This window comes from Hydra vulgaris, chromosome 02 (assembly GCF_038396675.1).
Source record: "Hydra vulgaris chromosome 02, alternate assembly HydraT2T_AEP".
NCBI classification, from domain to species: domain Eukaryota; kingdom Metazoa; phylum Cnidaria; class Hydrozoa; order Anthoathecata; family Hydridae; genus Hydra; species Hydra vulgaris.
In genome coordinates, this window is record NC_088921.1 from 65,108,497 (window position 1) to 65,128,744 (window position 20,248).

Genomic DNA, 20,248 nt, shown 5'->3' on the forward strand with positions numbered 1-20,248 from the left:
TGTTTTTCCATCAGTAGGTTCATCAGGAGGCTATCAATTTATTATTGCTCTGTTCTTTAAGAACATTGAGCACTCTATTTGTAGAATACACTAACATAATTTATATTTATTTATATATATATATGTATATATATATATATATACACACACGCACGCACATGCCCAAAAATTGAAACATCATACCGTAACAGCTATCATTTTATTGTTTTTACTTTTTCATTCAACAGTCTTCGTAGTTGCATTGATTTTGTATTTCCAATTGTTGTATTGCAAGTTAAAATTTAATAAAATTTGTTTCCTTTTTAAATTGTTCAACTTTTTCAGTTATATAAATATTTATATTTTAAAAGCAGAAATATTTTAACAAAAAAATATGTTATCAAGCATGGACTTAGATGAAAAGCTTTTAACTTACTATAAAGACATGCAAAAGCATTTTCAAAACTATGGTCGTACAAAAGAATTTTCTGGTCACTCTGCAAAAGTAAATGTTTTAAATTTATTTATGTTTTTCTTCTTTTTTTTTATTTTTAATTTTTATTAATTATTTAAGTTATGAAGTTAGTAGTCAAGTACACCATGTACTGGTCATACATCATACACCATATCCTGGTCATACATCATACACCATGTCCTGGCTGTATTAGATGTTTTTCTTAATTTCTTTGCAGTTACTTTCTAAGAAAAGTTTTTTCAAATGAGAAGTTAAAACAAAATAAAAACTATGAATTAAAAATTTCTTTAAGGTGCACTCTGTAGGTTGGAATTGCAATGGTCGCTATCTAGCTTCTTGTTCCTTTGATAAAACTGTTAGTATATATACATTAGATAAAGACAGGCTTGTAAGTATTTTTGAACCTTTTAATTTAAGTTGAACTTAAAAAAATATATTTTTAGTTTTTAAATTTAGTTCTTCAAATATATATATATATATATATATATATATATATATGTATATATATATATATATATATATATATATATATATATATATATATATATATACATACACACACACATACACACACACTCCTAGTCGGCGTTTTTTTATTTTTACATATTTAAGTTTAAAAATATATTCTTTATATTTATTATTTTTATTTATTATTTATTATATTTTATTTTTATTTTCATCTATTTACAAAAACAATTAATTATAGTAACATAACCATATTTAAGCCTTACCATTACCCAAAGCCTGACCTTGATGCTGATCCTAACCAAACCCTCAGTCGATACAGCAGCACTCCCTTGCGAGTCAGGCTATTTGATAGTTAATGGATGTACTTTTTGCTCTATAAAAGTTTCTTACAGGGACATTTTTTTTTACAAAAAAACAGTGCTTACAGGTACAAAAAATTAACATGTACACAAAAATGTCCCCAACAATGCTTATGTCCTCGTAAGTATTCTTTTTTTGTAAAATCTGTCCCCGTAAGTGATACTATATGTGTGTGTATGTATATATATATATATATATATATATATATATAAATAAATAAATATATATATAAATATATATACTGTTACGTTTCCGTGGCAAAATCGCTAGAAACTTCAAATGCATGACATGATAATTTTTTAACCAATGACAATTATTTATACACTTAGCCGTTTTCATTGTAGAGTTTTTGAGGGTTTTTTGGTAAAATAGAATATGTAAATAAGAAAGTGTTAACTTTGGATAAGAAGAGGTTTTTGAGAATAAAGAGATTGTTATTGTAATTGGAGTATTTCTTGTGTGTGAAACTACAAGCTAGCCAGGCATGGAGCCATCATTGAAATTTTTAGATGTCTTCAAAAAATACGGCAGCGCGTCGGATGCAGCAATTTGGTTGCAGAGAAGTGTTTGCTGAAATGCAAGGCATCAATGCTTTATCCTGTTTTGCTACGAAGTGCTGCTTATGCAGTTTACGAAAGTTTGGGAGAAGAAGAAAAGAAAGATGCAGAGAAAATTAAGAACGTATTGTTGCAAGCTTTTTCTTTGGATTCATATACGGCGTGAAGAATGCACGATCAGGAACGAGTGGATGTTTTTTTAGCAAATCTGCAAATGATTGGCGTACTTGACAAAGCTATCAGATGAAGCGGTGCGGTTGGTGTTTGTCATCGGGCTACCAGAAGCGGTAGCCTTGGAGATTTCAAGCTACAAAAGAGACCACTGACGAAATGCTTCCAAAAGTAAAAGCTGCTTTGAATCGGGTTGATAAAATGGAAAAGACATTCTCTGCTGCCACTATTTGCAAAAACGTAGTGAGAACAAAGTCACCCAAATCTGGGGTATGCTGCAATTGTCAGGAGCCGAATCACATTGCAAAGAGCTGTGCAGTGCTCAGGAAGAACATTCAATGCTTTAACTGCAACAAACTGGGACACATGGCAGTAAATTGCATCAAGAAGCGAGGAAACTGTCAGGAGAGCAAGCGTTGTGCGCTAACTCGCTCTCAAGAAGCCATAAAGTAAGCGCACTTGAATGGAGTTCGTGCGCAGGATAGAGTTTAAGTTTCAAGTTTCCGACCCTTTGGAGCAGATATGATGCTTGGAATGAGTTCAATACAGTTACTAAGAGGAATCACTATCCTTTTTTGGAAAAGTGTGTGCAGCAAAAAATGAAAGTAAAATGTAAATGTGCTAAAATGTACTCATGGTCCCGTTTCTTGAAATCAAGAAACGTTATTTTTTGTTCAGAAGAAGTTTCCTGCTGCAACAGAAGAAAATGTATGCAAGATAATCCGAGAGTGTGAGCCATGTCAATCGATAGATCCAGCACCTGTTGTGTGAAAGCATGGAAAGTTAGAAGTCGATAAAAATTGGAAGAAATTAGGCATTGATGTTACCCATTACTGAGAAAACCATTACCTGAGTTTGATAAAATGTGGTCCTTCAAGATTTGCGTTGTGGCGTAAGCTCTCACCCTCACAGGGAAGTGCTGAGGTTATCCGACATCTACAAGCCATTTTATATGAAAGAGGAGCACCTATGGAAATGTTAACAGACAATGGTTCTGCATTAAAAAGTATTGAGATGGTAAAATTTTAGAGAAATGGAATGTGTGTTTGAGGCCACGAGCAGTGTACTGTCCGTCTGGGAATGGTATCGTCAAGAGAAACCACCGTACTATTAAGCAAACAGCAGAGCGATCAAGAATCTCTATAGCAGAGGCTTTGTATTGGTATAACATCTCGATTAACAAGAAAGGAGTGAACCCAATGGGAGTACTGCTCAACTATGAGGGGAGAGTTAAAGGATTGGAGCAAGAAATCAACACGCTAACAAATGTGCATGAAAAATCACGAGTCGGCCAACAATTATAGTTGAAACCACCTGAAGCACATTGTGTGACAAAGTGGCGTCCAGGCACCATCACTAAGAATATATCAGAGCAAGTCCTTAAGATGGATGAGATGCTGCGCCATGTGAACCACGTAAGACCAAGAAGTGGATCGCAGCACAGCATAATCAAGCAAATAGCAGATGAGGAAATGGAAGTTAGTAACGGCGAAGTAAAAAATGACGAGGACATTGAAGAACATGTTGAAGACAGTCATAATGTGGAGGTAAATACACCAACAAGTAGCAATGAAGATAATTTTGTGGTTGGTAGAGAGCAATTGAGAACGACAAATACCTCTGAAACTATCCGATGATTGCTGCTCTCAAATGTGATCCTGGAAGATCAAGGAGGAGTGTTATGTTTCCGCTGCAAAATAGCTAGAAACTTCAAATGCGTCATGTGATAATTTTTTAATCAATGTCAATTATTTATAAACTTAGCCGTTTTCATTGTAGAGTTCTCGAGGGTTTTCTGGGAAAATAGAATATGTATATAAGAAAGTGTTAATTTTGGATAAGGAGAGATTTTAGAGAATAAAGAGATTGTTATTGTAATTGGAGTATTTCTTGTGTGTGAAACTACATATACATATATATATATATATACACACACACATACACACACACACACACACACACACACACACACACACACACACACACACACACATTTGTTTAATTTTAATAAGTTTTTGAATAAATATTTGTTCTAGCATTTATCTACCACCATGAAAGGCCATAGTGATAGTGTTGATCAATTATGCTGGCATCCTTCAAATCCTAATCTTCTTGTTACAGCTTCTGGTGACAAAACAGTGCGTGTCTGGGATTCTAGGGGTTTAAACACTTTGTTTTATTTTTTTGCTGTGGCAATTTTGTTTCACTAAATTTAATTTTTAATTTAATTTGTTTGTTAAAACTCTAATGAGAACATTAATGGTAGCTTAATGATAAAGCTAACGAAACTTACCATATACCTTTTTTTTTTACTAAAAAAAAATCCAATCAGTATGTAAACTATTTTTAAATTTGATGAGTTCATAATGAGATATAATCCTTATATAATAATTTTGTTTATTTACCATTTTCTCTTCTTTATTTTTGAATAATGCTTTATAATAAGCCACTACTTACTATATTCATTGAATTAAATGTTTGATTAAATGTTTGACTGTAGATTTTTAAAATATGGCTTCAAAGAAAAATATAATTTTCAAAATTTTTAAAAATTTTCAGTTAACAGTGGCAAATCTATAGATGAAGTTAAAACTAGAGGGGAAAACATTAATATTTGTTGGAGTCCAAATGGAAAAACCATTGCAGTTGGAAACAAGGTTAGGCATTTTAATTTTTTTTTTTTTAAATTTTTATTACAAATAAGTTTATACTATGAATAATACATATAATATAAAAAAATTAAATAATATTGATGCTGCAGCATCTATATTACTTAAATTTTTTGAAATTGCTCTACACATAAAACACTTCAGTGTGATAGTAGTCAATGTGTTGTATAAAGTAGTTAACGTTAAGTTAATGTGTTGTATATAGTAGGATTCAAACTATTGTAATTGTAATGAAAACTATAGCGGAAACATTAAATATTGTTATTGTATTAATTTTTTTAGAAACAATAATATCTATGATTTAGAATTTTTGTAATGTTCTAATAAACTAAACATGTATGAAATATGAAAATATGTATGGTAATTCATCTAAAATAATTTATCAATGTTATTTTGAATATTAGTAAGGCTGCCAGAAAGGCATCTTGCAGGCGTTTAGAGTTTATTAACACAAACCTAGATAGACTTGCCATGGTCGGCCTGGTAGGTGATAAGAAATTTGAAAATTTAAAAAAAAATTATTGCAAAATATTAACCATCTAAATGTTGTTACAAAAAAAGTAGTTCATTTTTATCATTCCACCAAGTATATAAGGGTATATAAATAGTTTAATAAAAATTTTATTTTAATAATTTAATAAAAATTTTATAAAAAAAGGTATATAAATAATTTAGATAAATAAATTTAGTCTTTTTTTAATTTGTTAATTAAATTTTTTTTTTTTCTTTCTTGTCAGTTTCCATATTCTCAACAAAGATTAACTAGTTGAGCAGAAAGTTTTTTGCTATATTTAAATAAACCGATCAGTTCCTACATTTCTTCAAAATAAGGAAGACACAATGATTTTCTTAAGTGGATATCTCATTTTCTGTTGCAAGAACATCTTAAACAATTGAATTTCATATATGACAAAAACAAGCTGTGTTCTTTTTTATTCATTATATCCTCTGGACAATGTTTGATATTCTCACCAGTGTCACTACTTGTTTAAAGTGTTTTATCTTTTTTTTTTTTCATTCAGAATTAGTTTGCTCTTTTAAATAAATGATTAAATGAGCATTCATTTAATGTATATTGATTTCAAACAAAAATTTTAATCTACAAGATGTATGCTGTTGCCAGTGTATGAATGTGAGGCTTGTTATGTCCATCCATCTGTGTATGAATGTGAGGCTTATTATGTCCATCCGTTTGACAAAATTTAGATTTTTTTAAAAGTTGTGATACTTTTACTTTAAATGATTCAAATTTAAGCAGCTTTATTTCTTAAGGAAATGTTTATCTAATCAGCAATTGTGTTATCAAATGAAGTTAACATTAAATAAAATGTTTATTATCAACAATCAACATAGGTTGTTTGAAGAATAGAGTTACGCAATGATCTGCTAAATCTCTATATTTCCGCAAACTTGAATAGAATCAGTGAGAATTTACAAATGTAACTTTAACATTTACATGACCAGTTACTTGGAAGACTTTTTAATATTAATAAAATGTCAATAATAGTATTTTTATTACATTTTACCTCTGTGTTCCAAATTTCGTTTGTTAATATATTTACTGATGGTTATTGTAAAGTCATTGGTTTTTACAAAGTAATTTTCCAGACTTGTCTTTTATGAAAGTTACTATTCAATATTTTATTTCTATGATAAAATACAAATAAATAAAATTTATGGTAAATTTTAGTCAAATAATTTCAAAAAAAATATTAAAATGTTTCACTTCTTTATATCTGGTTGAAATATTAACATAAGTAATATTTATTATATTTAGTATTTAGAAATATGTCATTTTTTTATTGTTAATTACGAGTAAGTGCTCTTTGAAGAGAAAATAAAATCTAATTAAATGAAGATATTTACATAGCAACATAGTACTATGTTGCTATGTAAATAACTTCATTTAATTAGATTTTGTTTTCTCTTTTATTATCTCTTTCTTAAATTTATGTCTTTAATTATTATCTGTTCTCATACCATCTCTTTCTTAAGTTTAGCATTTTTATGTGCAAATAATTTTGAATAATCAATATTTTGGTCAATTTAAACTTTTTATTGTTTAAATTGACTAAAATAGTCTTTGTTTTTTTGTTGTTTTTTTTAATTCAGTTTTCAATTTGTTATAGAAATTTTAATTTTTTATTTATTTATTTTTAGGAAGACTTGATTACTTTCATTGATACAAAAACATTCAAAATAATTGCAGAAGAACAGTTTAAGTTTGAGGTAAACAAGTTTTTTTCTAAAATTCATATTGATTGAATGAAAGAAAATTGTTTTTTTTTTGTAGGTAAATGAAATTTCTTGGAACAACACTAATGATTTATTTTTTCTAACAAATGGTCATGGTCATATAAATATTTTAAGGTAAAAAGCTTATTTAGTATTAGTGTTTATTTTATTTAACAATGATATTTATTTTATTTATTATTATTATTAGCATTACCTTTATTGAAACTTTAAAGTTTTTTAATGATGACATTAGAGCTTTTTTTTCTGTTGAAAAACATGGTTATTTTGTCATTTTTTATGTGCTGCAGAGCTGTCTTGAAAATTTTGCAAAAATTTGATGTTATAACATTTATTATAACATTACAAGAATTGTAAATCATATTTTATTATTGTTTCTAAAATGTTGCTGTTGTTTATTTTAAGAAATTCCTTAAAAAACAAAAATTCTCTGTGAACTGCAAGTAATATCATTTTAAGTAATCATTGGTTGCCATTAAACTAGCTATGAAATATTTTATTCAAACTTTTTTTTTACAGTATATTACTCCTATATATTACTCCTCGTTAGAAAAAATATTTCTAGAAACCACATTTTAAACATCTCACAGATGTTTAAAATGTGGTTTCCAGTAAGTGTTATACCATGATGATCACCAGATTTCATCTGATTCTCCACTTTTTGCCATTGAAATTTTTAAATCAGGCATCTAAAATAATGTTGAAGACCAAAAGTTAAATTTTTAAAGATCATTTATGTATCCCCCACAAGACATCAGAAAGTTTAGTAAAATGCTGTACAAGTTTTGTGGAACTTTTTTTGATATTTGATATTTTTCTTAACAGGGTTAATACAATATTTGAATTAATTACTGGCTAATAATCTTGCAAAGTTTGATCAATTTATGATTATTTGTGCATACCCCGCAAATAATTTATTAAAATATTGATAAATTTATTATTTATCATGTTACTGAAATTTTATTTTTTAATTTGTTTAAAGTTAATTCAATTGACTTATTTAAGTAATTTGCAATTAAAGAAGAGTATACACAGTATACTCTGTATACACAGCAAGTGGCTCTTCTTTTTTTCTAGTAGCTTGTTTAAATGTTTTTTTGTTGCAAAGAATTAGCCTGAATCCATATTTTTTCAATTAATTTAGCTTTTTTAATTCTATTTGCAGATCATGCTCTATGAACTCATGTTTTATAAAGTGTAATATCATTTAATGATGTTCCAACTGCTAAAGTTTTATTAAAAATAAGTAGCTGTTACATTTGACTAATACCAGATACATTTCTATAAACTGTTATTTATAACTATTATTTATACATCGGCTACTGTACATGTTTCTATTAACGGTTCTTTTTATGAATTTTCACCATTGTAGTAGCTTTTTTTGACTTTTTAGTAACTCTTAGTCAATAAGCCACTCATCATTACCAGAGTGTTTCACCAATGTGTAGTTGTCTGTGCGCGATATATCAAACAGACTGTTTGATATATCAAGTTTTAATTTAAAAAATGCAGTTCAAGAATTTTTTTCAGTTACTCTTTTTTTCAGTGACTTTCAGTGGTATTTATCTACAAAACAATCTAACCAACACAGTCCTTTCTGCTAGACTTAGGTGGAATACTAGCAGGTAACCAAAAGTTTTTAATGATATTGTCAATTAAATGATTTGCAATCAGTCTTTTCTTGGATTAGATTTTCTTTTCTCTCTCAAAAAAATATTTTTACAATACAGATCTATTCAATGGAAGCTTTCCTCCTTGTCTAAGAAATCGATTTAAATGAGAAGAATATCTGCTTCTTTTAGCCGCAATATTCTTGTTTATAGCAACTACTGGGTTGTTAGATTCAAAAAAAGCTTTTTTCCTGATTTGAGTACTGTCTGTTTTAATAGATATATTCTTGTTAAGACTCTTATAAGGTCTATCAAATTCCATACCAAATAAACCTTGTTTGATATTCCATACCAAATGAGGTATATTTAGTATGGAATCCTCTGCTATCTTTTAATATAAGGCTGAAATCTTTAATGCATACAGGGTTAGTAATGTTTGTATATAAACTTTGTAATGCTGAAACCATCTAGCATAAGAAACATTAAATACTTGGTAATTTAAATTATAGCAGCTTATACTTATTGGATTATACGTTACAAAACCTATATAAAAACAATTATTGTCTCAATAGAGTTAATAGAAAGGCTTGATGACTCTCTTTTATCTAATTTCACTATATCAAATGCATTTGAATGAAAGTTTTATTATAGAATGTTTTAAAAGTCTTGGAATGCAAGTAAACAAACTGGTTTATGTTACATCTATGTTATGATCTATTGCTATGATTATAAAACATATGTTTTGTGTGATAAATACAAATTAGATTAAACAAGTTTTATATAATTTTTCCTTAGTGACTAATAAAGACAATGTAACAACCCACTGAGAAACAATAATAATTAATGTGTAAAAATGTAGTAAATAATTGAGCAACACTTGCACAACTTGTTACTTGAACTTCCAATGTTTTATAGGGGGTCTAAAATTATCCTAAATTCATAATATTTGGTATTTAGCATTTTATTAGATCAAACGTCATCACTGGTAAATAAAAACTGTTAAAAACAAAGGAAAAAGTTTAAAATGGACCACTCTAATACAGTTTAAATCAGTACTACAATTTAACTAACTTAACTAACTTAATTAGTTTAACTTACTAGTAGCATAGTGCAACCTTTAAATAATATAATGTAACTTATCAGCAATGTAACTTGTAACTTAAGTTTACCTAATTTTAAAATGCTTTTTTTTTTCTCTTTTTTAGTTACCCTGATTTGAAACAAGTGCAAACATTGAATGCTCACCCTGCAAATTGTATTTGTATTAAGTTTGATCCTAAAGGGAGGTAAACAGATTAGTGTTTCTATACTTTAGTATTTTTATAAAAAAATTATACATGAAGAAACTTGGTACTATAAATCCAACAAGAAGTTTTTCTTTAATTTTTTACTTTCATTAAAAAGAATTTAATTTTGTTATTAAAATGTATTTAGATACTTTGCAACTGGGAGTGCCGATGCATTAGTTAGTTTGTGGGATCTTGATGAGTTATGTTGTGTGCATTGCTTTTCACGACTTGAGTAATGTTTTGAAGTCTTTTTTTATGCTTTTGCTTTAAATTTAAATTCTTTTATTAGGAGAATAACATTTTACAATAATGTTTTTTTTTTTATCATTTTCTCCTTGTTACACTGGTCAACAAAGAGTTTTCGTCAGAGAATTTTGGGCTGCTTAGATACAAATTTTGACACTGAATTCAAAACTGCAGTTATGTTTTTGTAGCGCCTATAGTATTTATGATGAAAGCAGTAGTATATATAATATTTCACTATATAGTATATATAATATTTCACTATATAGTATATATAATATTTCACTATATAGTATATATAATATTTCACTATATAGTATATATAATATTTCACTATATAGTATATATAATATTTCACTATATAGTATATATAATATTTCACTATATAGTATATATAATATTTCACTATATTGTATATATAAAGTATTTATAATATTTCACTATATAGTATATATAAAGTATTTATAATATTTCACTTGAAATACTTACAACCAATTTATTTTTATACAACTAACTACACGAATTCGACAAATTTGCAACTTCTGTTCGTGACCGTACATGAACTGTGTTTATACGATTCCTGTGACTCTATGATGCATAGTGCAATCCTGTAACTTTCTGGAAGTCTTTACTAATAAATAAAGTATTACTTTTTAAAAAAAGTATACTGCTAAATTTATGTTTTCCAAGAAATTAAAGTTTATTTATCTAGTAATTAAAATTTGCATTTTTGTATTTCGTGCATGATTCCGTTTCAAAATTAGTTTATTCTTTGATAACATTACTAATTTATACCATTATTTGTTTACAAATTATTTATATAGATTATCATTAAATGAGTGTGAATTACAGATTGCCAGTTTTATTATTGTGAAAATAATAGACAAAACATATACAAGTTTCTGTGCGTGATTTTTTGAAATTGCTTTATATGTAAATACACACATCAATATTATATTGGCAGAATACTATTTTTTTCAAAATTTTATTCAATTTATTTTATTTTTTTTTAAATATCTTCGCTTCCAACAAGGCTGCAAGCAGCCACTAATTAAAGTTGGAAGTTACTGAAAGAGAAAAGATGAAGACTGTAGAGCAAGATAACGATTGACAGACGACTTAAAGGATTTCAAATTATAAGAATCAGGAAAGCATGATGAAGGAAGCGAATTTCAAAGAGCTGATGTTCGAGGAAAAAAACTAGACGAATAAGCGTTTTTGGAGCACTTAGGAACAGTCACAGAAAAAGGATGAGACTTAATTGAATGACAAGTAACACAAGAATGAATTTTAGTAGATGGCACAAGAGACGCTAGCTCTTTAGAGCAGTGCCCATTATAGTATTTGTAGAAAAGAGAAAGAGAAGCAACACTACAACGATGTGATAATGGTTGGAGGTTGGCTGCAAGAGCAGGTCTAACTATGTTTACAATACGTTTTTGCACCTTGTCTAAAAGAGAAAGGGCATCATTAGAAGATCCGCCCCAGATATGGCAACAGTATTTCATACAATGCCGGATTTGAGATTTATAGAGATAAAGAATAGAATCCGAAGTAAGAAAGTGACCAGCTTGATAAAGAGATGCAACCTTAGTAGATGCTAATTTTGCAACTGATTTGATATATGGTTTCCAAGAAAGATTGGAAGTAAGAGTTAATCCTAGAAGATGAAAAGTAGATGACTCATTGAGTACATCACCATTCATAAATATAGAAAGATCTAAATTATTGCGATAATGATTGGCTGAAAAAAATTGAGTTTTATCTCTATTGAAGTTCACCAGCCACTGCTGTAGTAGAAGTGAGATCCTTTTCAAGCTCAAATGCCCCCTCCAAGCAATCAGAGGGTGTTGGTTTCTTATCACGACAAGAATAAATGGTAATATCATCAGCAAACAATGTCACCTTAGATGTGAGAATATCTGGAAGATCGTTAATGTAAATTAAAAAGAGCATTGGGCCAAGGATAGAACCTTGAGGAACCCCTGAAGTTACAGAATAAGAAGAAGAGTGCTGTCCATTGAGGACAACTTTTATACTACGATTGGAAAGGAAATTGGATTCAATAATCTAAAAGATGTTGCCGGATACACCATAAGAAGAAAGCTTATGGAGAAGACCAGCATGCCAAACTTTATCAAAAGCTTTGGAAATGTCAAGAGCGATGGCCTTAACCTCTTCAACTTTATCTAATGCACGATAAAACCTATCAGTTATTACTGTTAGCAAATCAGCTGTAGAACAAGAAGATCGAAATCCATATTGATGGTCAGAAAGTAAGTTATGAGATTCAAGATGAGAAATTAAGTGTTTGTTAATTAAAGATTCAAAAACCTTGCTTATGATAGGAAGAAACTTATGGGACGGTAGTTAAACGAATCAGATCGCTCTCCAGCAGGATGGAAAACAAGACTCTGACAAGCACTTGTTGAATAGTTTTGAGAGTATAGACGACAGCTCCGGAGAACACTTCTGCAAAACAACAACAGGTATGTTGTCCGGGCCACAAGCTGTAGAAGAGTCTAGGCAGAAAATCACTTTAGATACAGAAGCTGGAGTGATCAAGCAATGGATCAACCTGTTTGTTGGCAATATCAAGTAGAACGCAACTAGTGGAATCAAGAGATGATATTGATGAAAAGTTTTTAGCAAACAATTCAGCTTTGTCTTTAGGTGAGGTGATAAAGTCTGAACCATACAAGAGAGGTGGAATTAAAGATTTGCCCTTATTATTGATAGTATTAAAGATTCTCCAGAAGTCACGAGAGCCTAATTTTTGAGATGAGATATAAGATTTCATGACCTGAGAATAGCAGGTTTTGGCGTTAGACAAAACCTTTTGTTTCTAGCAGTAATAAACAGACGTCTGTTTTCTGGAAAATTGTTTTGCTGAAAAATATGGAAGTAACAATTTCGATTGGCAATCGCAGCAGCACAGTGTGAGGAAAACCATGGAGGAGAGTGAGATCTGACCTAAAATCGTCGAGAGGAAACAAAAGATTCCATGCCAGCCTGAATCCACAAAGTTATGTAAGAAGCACATTTGTCGACAGGAAGACAAAAGATTTCTACCCAAGGGCCATCACAAAGAAAATCACGGAAAGAATCCCAGTCAGCTTTACTGTAGTTGTAAGAGGTTCAATAATAAAGGGATTCAGGTGATGAAGGAGAATGAGATATTAGTTTTAGAGTGATCAAACAGAAGCACCTAAGGGTGAATGTGGAGAAACTGAGCACTGACTAGGATTAGAAACAAGACATAAGTCAAGTAGAGAAGGTAAATGATTAGGGTTGTCAGGAAAGCGAGTTGGAAAGTTGACTATTTGAGTTAGGGATTGAGAAAGGCAAAAGTTGTGGGCTTTAATGCCTGCCGAATCACTGACACTAGAGCCAAGCCATTCAGAGTGGTGAGCATTAAAGTCACTAACAACAACTATATTAGCTGATGGATAAAGAGAGAGGGCTTGGTCAATATGATCAGAAATAACATCAAAAAGAGTGCAGTCTTGAGATGAAGGAGAGTGATATAGAACAAAGAGACAGGCTATAGAGTGAAGTGGTGCTAAACGAAACCACATGAAAGAATAGTCTGTGGATTCAAACCTAGTTTCATGATAAATGGATGAATTTTTACGAATGTAAATGCCCAGGCCAAGCATGTGACTATTGGAGTCTTTACGAATTAAAGGAAGATAACCATCTACACTAAGATCACAAGATGAGATAGCTGAACTCAAATTAGTCTCACAAAGAGCAAGTAGGTCTGGTGAACTTTGTAAGAGATAAGACTCAACAGAAAAAAAGTTACTTCTAAGACCACGAGTATTAGTGAATGATAGGTTTAGAGAACTTGGTGATTATGATGGTTTTTTGTGTTTTATAGTTTTTGGTACTTTATTCGTTTTAAATTAGATTGAAGAACTTGACTCAAAGCAGGGACACCATCCATGCGCAACATGGCACTGTTAACACTTTGATATTTTTTTGATGGAGTCAGCCTCTCTGAGAGCTACCACAGAGTTTAGGAAACCTGACTACCAGTCGGCCTCAGAACCATAAAACTGAGTTTTAGAGCTGTACCCTCATTAGGAGATAATAGAATGAATTGCCTAGTCATAAAAACAGAGACACAAGCAAAACCCATGCATTGAGTCGAGAAGATCCAGCATTCAACATCCTAAACTGGAAACAATGCATTAAAAATAAATCTGCGCCAGCCTAATAGATGAAGAAGGTGCGAGGCTGGTCAACAGATAGAATCTGTTTACCCCTTAAGTCTTTGCCTAGGAGGCCCTTCAAGACAGTAGCCGGGTGCATTTAACATCTGTCCAAGATGAGTATTTTTATTGAGACACCATCTCTAGCCTTTACTCAACCAAGAGCCCCAAGGCAGGGGGTGTTTTAAGTCGGAGTTGGCATCTCCTAACCTTTGCCTAAAAAGGCTTATCCTACAAGGCAGCATGGCATGAAACAGATTGTACTGGGTTACATGTTACCAGTAGCAGGATTTTATGTATTTTATAGATTAATATGTTCATTTGATTGTTTCAGACTGTTATTGTACATCTGGCAACACACATTGTTGCTATCTGGCATCTCTGAGAACAGCTTACTACATTCTGTCAGTGGTTAGCGTCATGTGAAATGTAGTGCTATTGTTATCTCTTTATAAATTCATTGCTCAGATCAATCAGTATGTCTAGAGATTGTAAGAATCATCCTGACATATTTGTTATGTATGAAAAAACATACAAATCTTTTCTTTGATTGCCGTCTTGGTGATCAAGATAAACCATGGGCACAATATCCAATTTCCTATGCTTGTTAAAACATATTACCCAATGTGGTGAACAAAAAGAGATTTTTAATGCTGTTAGTCATACCTATAATATTGAGCGAACTGAGAGATCATCATGCAGATTGTTAGTATTGTCAACATGACAACACAAAGAACAGACACAATATTGTTTATCCAGTCATGGATTCAGCACGTAGACCAACAAAACATTGTGAAGAATTGTTCATTCCAATTTTTCTAGACAATTGTGTAGATTCCATCGAAGATAAAGGGGGTAGTAATAAGATGCAACTGATGGTGTTCCTGGAACAGCTGCAGATCTTGATTGTACATTGAAAGGTAGAAATTTTGAGCAAAAGCTGTTAACCCAAGAACAAATGAATGATCTTGTTATAATAGAATGATCACTGTCTAAAGAGAAAGCAGAACTTCTTGTCTCAAAACCACAAGAGAACAATTTACTTGACAAAAATGTTTATATCAGTTACTACCAAAATGGAATCTTAACTTAGCAACATGCTTTACAGTAAATGGTCCTCTCTGTTATCACCATGATAAACTTGGAGTATTCGCAGAATTATCTCAGATGTATATGGCATCTGACTGGTGTCTTTTTATCGATTCATTGCAGATAAGCCTACAAAATGTTGTTGTTTCCTTCGACTGTGGGACAGTAGTGCCACAACAGAACACTACTGCAAACATTACTCAGCACTAAGGTGTGCATATGTCCCAAGAATGAGCAGTGTCCAGTCTGTTCCTTTAGTTGATCCTTGAAAGATCTTCCTATTGCCTCTCCATGTTGAACTTAGTTTAATAAAGAACTTTGTTGAAAAATGGGTTAAGTTAATTCACAAAGGTTCCAATACGTTTCTATGAAATTTTCAAAAGTTAATGCAGCTAAATTAAAAGAGAGTACTTTTAATTTAGCTGCATTAACTTTTAAGTATTAGACATTAAAGCTATGAAAGTTCATTACCAAGAGTTTTGGAACAAATGCATTATGGCTGACCATTGTTGGATGTTGTATCGTGAAATTCCAGAACAAGCGTTTTAAAAAAATTGTACTCAATGATTTTAATAGCTTTTAATGTGTATACTCTAATTTTACAATTATGTTAAAAGCTCTCTTTCATGTAAATTAGTTGTTTACAGTCTATTGTTTTGTTTTACTTTAACTAAATAATTTGTTTGCATTTAAACTTTGTTAAAATGTTGTGATTTAAACTTTTAAACAAACTCTATGTAAGTTTTAAAATTAAAACTAACATTAACTTTAAAACAAACACTAATTTTATTAAACGCTTCATTTTCATTTAATTACGTACCTTTCATAATAAAAGTTGAATTCTGTTGACCAGAGTTATTTGCAGTGTTTTATATATATATATATATATATATATATATATATATATATATATATATATATATATATATATATATAACTAATTACCAGTGTTATTTACAGTGTTTAGGGGTCATCCATAACTTACGTCACACAATTTTTGATTATTTCTAACTCTTCCTCACCCCTGGTCGCAAAATCTTAACTCTTTAGTAAAAAGTCAAATATGAGTCACCACAAAATCACTAACCTCTTCCTCCCCCCTCACACTGAGCATGATGTAATTTATGGACGACCACTTTTATATATATATATATATATATATATATATATATATATATATATATATATATATATATATATATATATATATAAATTTTATTTTTTTTAATTTTTGTGGGGAATCCATAGTTGGCCTGTTCGCACCTTGAGTTTCAGTTATGATGGAAAGATGCTTGCATCAGCTTCAGAAGATTTGTTTATTGACATCGTAAGTTTTTACTTTCCCAAAGTACGATTTAAAAATATATAATTTTCTTGTTTAATTTTTTATTATATTCTGTGACAAATTTTGAAACATTTTGTGCTCCTTCTTTGAATTTTAGGCAATGGTAGAAACAGGAGAACAAATTTGTGAGGTTACTTGTTCAACGCCTACTTTTACAGTAGCATGGCATCCTTCAGAGTATCTACTTGCTTTCGCTTGTGATGATAAGGTAATGAACGCACACAATCATAACATCACTTTTTTTTAATCATACTTTAATGTAAATATTTTAAGTCAAGAATACTTTTTCACTAAGAATATTCACGTAATAATATAATTAGTATATTTTGAATATCCTTAGTCAAAAAGTGCTAATCATATTTTTATGTAAATATCCTTAGTCCAGAAGTACTATAGGATCATAAAGAGTTTCAGAGCTATAGAATTTTGACACCTTTAAATAAAAATAATGAGTTGTTAAAAGATTTTTATATATATATATTATATATAAACAAAATATTTACCTAATATAGACCAAAATACATACCTAATATATGTAATATATATTAGGATGGTGCTCAAAAAACCTTTTTCATTAAACTCCTGTGATGCTTGATGTTCTATTGTAGTCTATAAAAAATCTTAGGAATATTCCATCATTTAGCGGTGCCTCGTGGCCTTAAAAGATTCGACTGGTCTTTTATTAAATATAAAAAAATTTTCATATATATATATATACATACATTTCATATATATATATATATATATATATATATATATATATATATATATATATATATATATATATATATATATATATATATATATATATATATATTTCATATATATATATATATACATATATTTCATATATATATATATACATATATTTCATATATATATATATATATATATACATATGTTTCATATATATATATATATATATATATATATATACATATATTTCATATATATATATACATATATTTCATATATATATGTGTGTGTGTGTGTGTGTGTGTGTGTGTGTGTGTGTGTGTGTGTGTGTGTGTGTGTGTGTGTGTGTGTGTGTGTGTGTGTGTGTGTGTATATGAATAATTTTTTTTTCTTTGCGAAATCTTATATGATCCTGTAGGATTCGGCTAGGTTTGTTTTGTTTAACTTTACTATGATTGGGAGAAGATCAAAAAATGAGTTTTATGATTCATGCTAAAATGTTTTTGTATCTAACAAACGATTTTAAAAATGACATTAACATCTAAATATTGAAACGAAAGGTGGGTGTTTTTTTACAGAAAAGAAGAGAAACGTTATGATGACAATAGTTACATTTTTTGTTATATAATTATGTTTTATAGGATAAACATGAACGAGATGCTGGTACTATAAAACTTTTTGGATTGCAAAATACTTAACAGAATCTTTGCTCGTTTCTTCAAACACATTCTATCAAATAAGTGAAACTTTAACTGTTTAGAATTATCTACCTTGGACCATTCCGTCAATTAATGAATATCTGTAAGCAAGTAATCGAAATCTCCAGAATATAGGTTCTGATATTAAATAAAAACAAAACGAAATAATAATTTCATTATTGCATATTGTATACTAGACATTTTTGTTTAGTTAACTTGAAAATAAAAACTAGTTAAAACTTTAAAAGATGTTTTTAACTTAAATAATACTTGGTTTCTTTAAATATCATTTAATATTTTTGACTTTTGTTACAATGGATTTTTTATTTATTATTTATTTTTATTTATATTTTTTGTTACGCTTTTTTTCTTTAGTTATAAAAATTTTTTCACTCAGTTAAAAATTTTTCTAGTAATAATGATTTTAAACATCCTCAGAGGAATGAGGAAGCTGGCCGTTTCTTCGGCCGCAGACACCACTATTTCTTCAGTTGCTCTCGGCAACTTTTCTCCGGTCGCGCACGTTAGTGTTAGGAATTATTCTGTTCCTAAACGAAAATTGGTTAAAAAACAAGTTTTTGTTTATCGAAACTCGATGAAATCTCGGTACAAAGCTAATCCGAATCCAAGGTACACTTGTTATTATTATGTAAATAATAAAGATATTATTTACATAATTACATAAAGATATAATTATGTAAATAATAAAGATATTTATAAAGTAATAAAAGATATTAATTTTTATTATAATGATTGTGTTGGTTTTTAAAATTTCTGTTTTTATTTCTTTTAAAAGGTTGAAAATGCTTTTACTACAAGATGTGGAAGGACTCGGTATGAAAGAAGACGTAGTTGAAGTTAAAAGAGCGCTCGGGCGAAATAATCTTATCCCCAATAAATTAGCGATTTACGCAACACCTGAAAATCTTTTAAATAATGGGATCGACCCCTCAATATTAAAAAAAAGTGGAGGCTCAAAAGTTCCGAGTAATGTGATAAAGTATTTGAAGAAGAGCGCGATCAAGTTGTTCGCCCCTTCAGATGACGATTTTCTCATTACACGACATGACGTTGCTGAATATTTTCTACGTCATTCGAATTTATACGTTCCAGTGTATTGTATGCGTATACGAGAGACTGAAAACGATATTATTGTAAAATTAGGAACATATATTTTAGATGTAACTGTGAACAGTTGTGTAACTGTCCAAGTTTCGCTTGAAGTTATTTGCAGAGAAAGTATAACTGAAGAAAAGTAATTCACCCTTTTTAATATATTAAAGAAAATAATTACTTGTACTTGAAATGATTATTGATATGTTAGTTTTGCGTGTTTTTTTAATTTATTTTATTAAACAAAAATCTTTTAAAAATCATGCTTTAATTGTTGAACCCTTTAAACTTCAAAATATAACACTTTAAAGAGTTGCCATATAGTTAGGGTTAGCCAAAGCGTGATTTTTTCTTAAAACTTGTATTACTCATTCATTTTTATGTAATTATCTTTACTTTTTTTTTCCTGGTATTATCTGACCAATGTTTATAAAATTTGCAACAGGTTTTTCGTTTAAATTTCTTCTATAAATTATTAAGTGGGCAGTCTAGAAATACTTTTGCAGGGCTGCTACCAAATAGAAAATTCATTTTTTTAATTTTTTCTACTATTTTTTCTGCTAAGATGATTTATAGTAAATAATATTTCTTTTTTTAGGTTACTTATTAAAAAATCATATAGCTCAAAATATTTTTCAAACATATTATTTGATCATTATAAAAAAAATTTACTTTTATTCTGGTCATTTATTTACAGTATAAACCATACATAAAATTTATGCAAAACATTGTATATAGGTTCGAGTGGATAAATTTATGCATAATTTTTTTGTTTGGTTTTCAGCATAAACCAAACAAAAAATTTATGCAAAACATTTTATATAGTTTTATATATTTTTTAAATTTTTATTTATTCTAAAAAAAGTATAGTTTATATACTTTTTTTAGAATAAATAAAAATTTAAAATTTTTTAAATGGCAGCTTATTTCAATGAAAAATGGGTAAGAGATTCATTGTTTAAAAAATGGCTGGTAAATAGCACAGTTAAAAAGTCAGCCAAGTGCAATTTAACTTA

At 29.4% G+C, this 20,248-nt stretch overlaps 2 protein-coding genes across 2 annotated transcripts; both read left to right on the top strand.

The window, feature by feature from the left end:
- Positions 1-303: 303 nt before the first annotated feature.
- Positions 304-18,366, top strand: LOC100205435 (THO complex subunit 3). Its single transcript, XM_065791702.1, has 11 exons — positions 304-484; positions 747-842; positions 4,047-4,170; positions 4,570-4,667; positions 6,840-6,908; positions 6,973-7,049; positions 9,748-9,828; positions 9,977-10,063; positions 16,629-16,707; positions 16,823-16,933; positions 18,063-18,366. The coding sequence occupies exons 1-11, from the start codon at positions 374-376 to the stop codon at positions 18,117-18,119; spliced, it is 990 nt and encodes a 329-aa protein (XP_065647774.1). The 5' UTR covers positions 304-373; the 3' UTR covers positions 18,120-18,366.
- A 97-nt stretch (positions 18,367-18,463) lies between these two features.
- On the top strand, positions 18,464-19,425 carry LOC100197125 (large ribosomal subunit protein bL9m). Its single transcript, XM_065791703.1, has 2 exons — positions 18,464-18,749; positions 18,916-19,425. Exons 1-2 carry the CDS (start codon positions 18,538-18,540, stop codon positions 19,376-19,378), a joined length of 675 nt encoding a protein of 224 aa, XP_065647775.1. The 5' UTR covers positions 18,464-18,537; the 3' UTR covers positions 19,379-19,425.
- Positions 19,426-20,248: the final 823 nt, after the last annotated feature.

What these genes read in the sequence shown, in the direction of transcription:
- LOC100205435 (XM_065791702.1), top strand. Translation starts at nt 374, where the DNA reads ATGTTATCAAGCATGGACTTAGATGAAAAGCTTTTAACTTACTATAAA. An exon ending in TTTCTGGTCACTCTGCAAAA is followed by an intron (nt 485 to 746) that starts GTAAATGTTTTA and finishes AATTTCTTTAAG; the next exon opens with GTGCACTCTGTAGGTTGGAA. An exon ending in CCATTGCAGTTGGAAACAAG is followed by an intron (nt 4,668 to 6,839) that starts GTTAGGCATTTT and finishes ATTTATTTTTAG; the next exon opens with GAAGACTTGATTACTTTCAT.
- LOC100197125 (XM_065791703.1), top strand. Translation starts at nt 18,538, where the DNA reads ATGATTTTAAACATCCTCAGAGGAATGAGGAAGCTGGCCGTTTCTTCG. An exon ending in AAAGCTAATCCGAATCCAAG is followed by an intron (nt 18,750 to 18,915) that starts GTACACTTGTTA and finishes TTCTTTTAAAAG; the next exon opens with GTTGAAAATGCTTTTACTAC.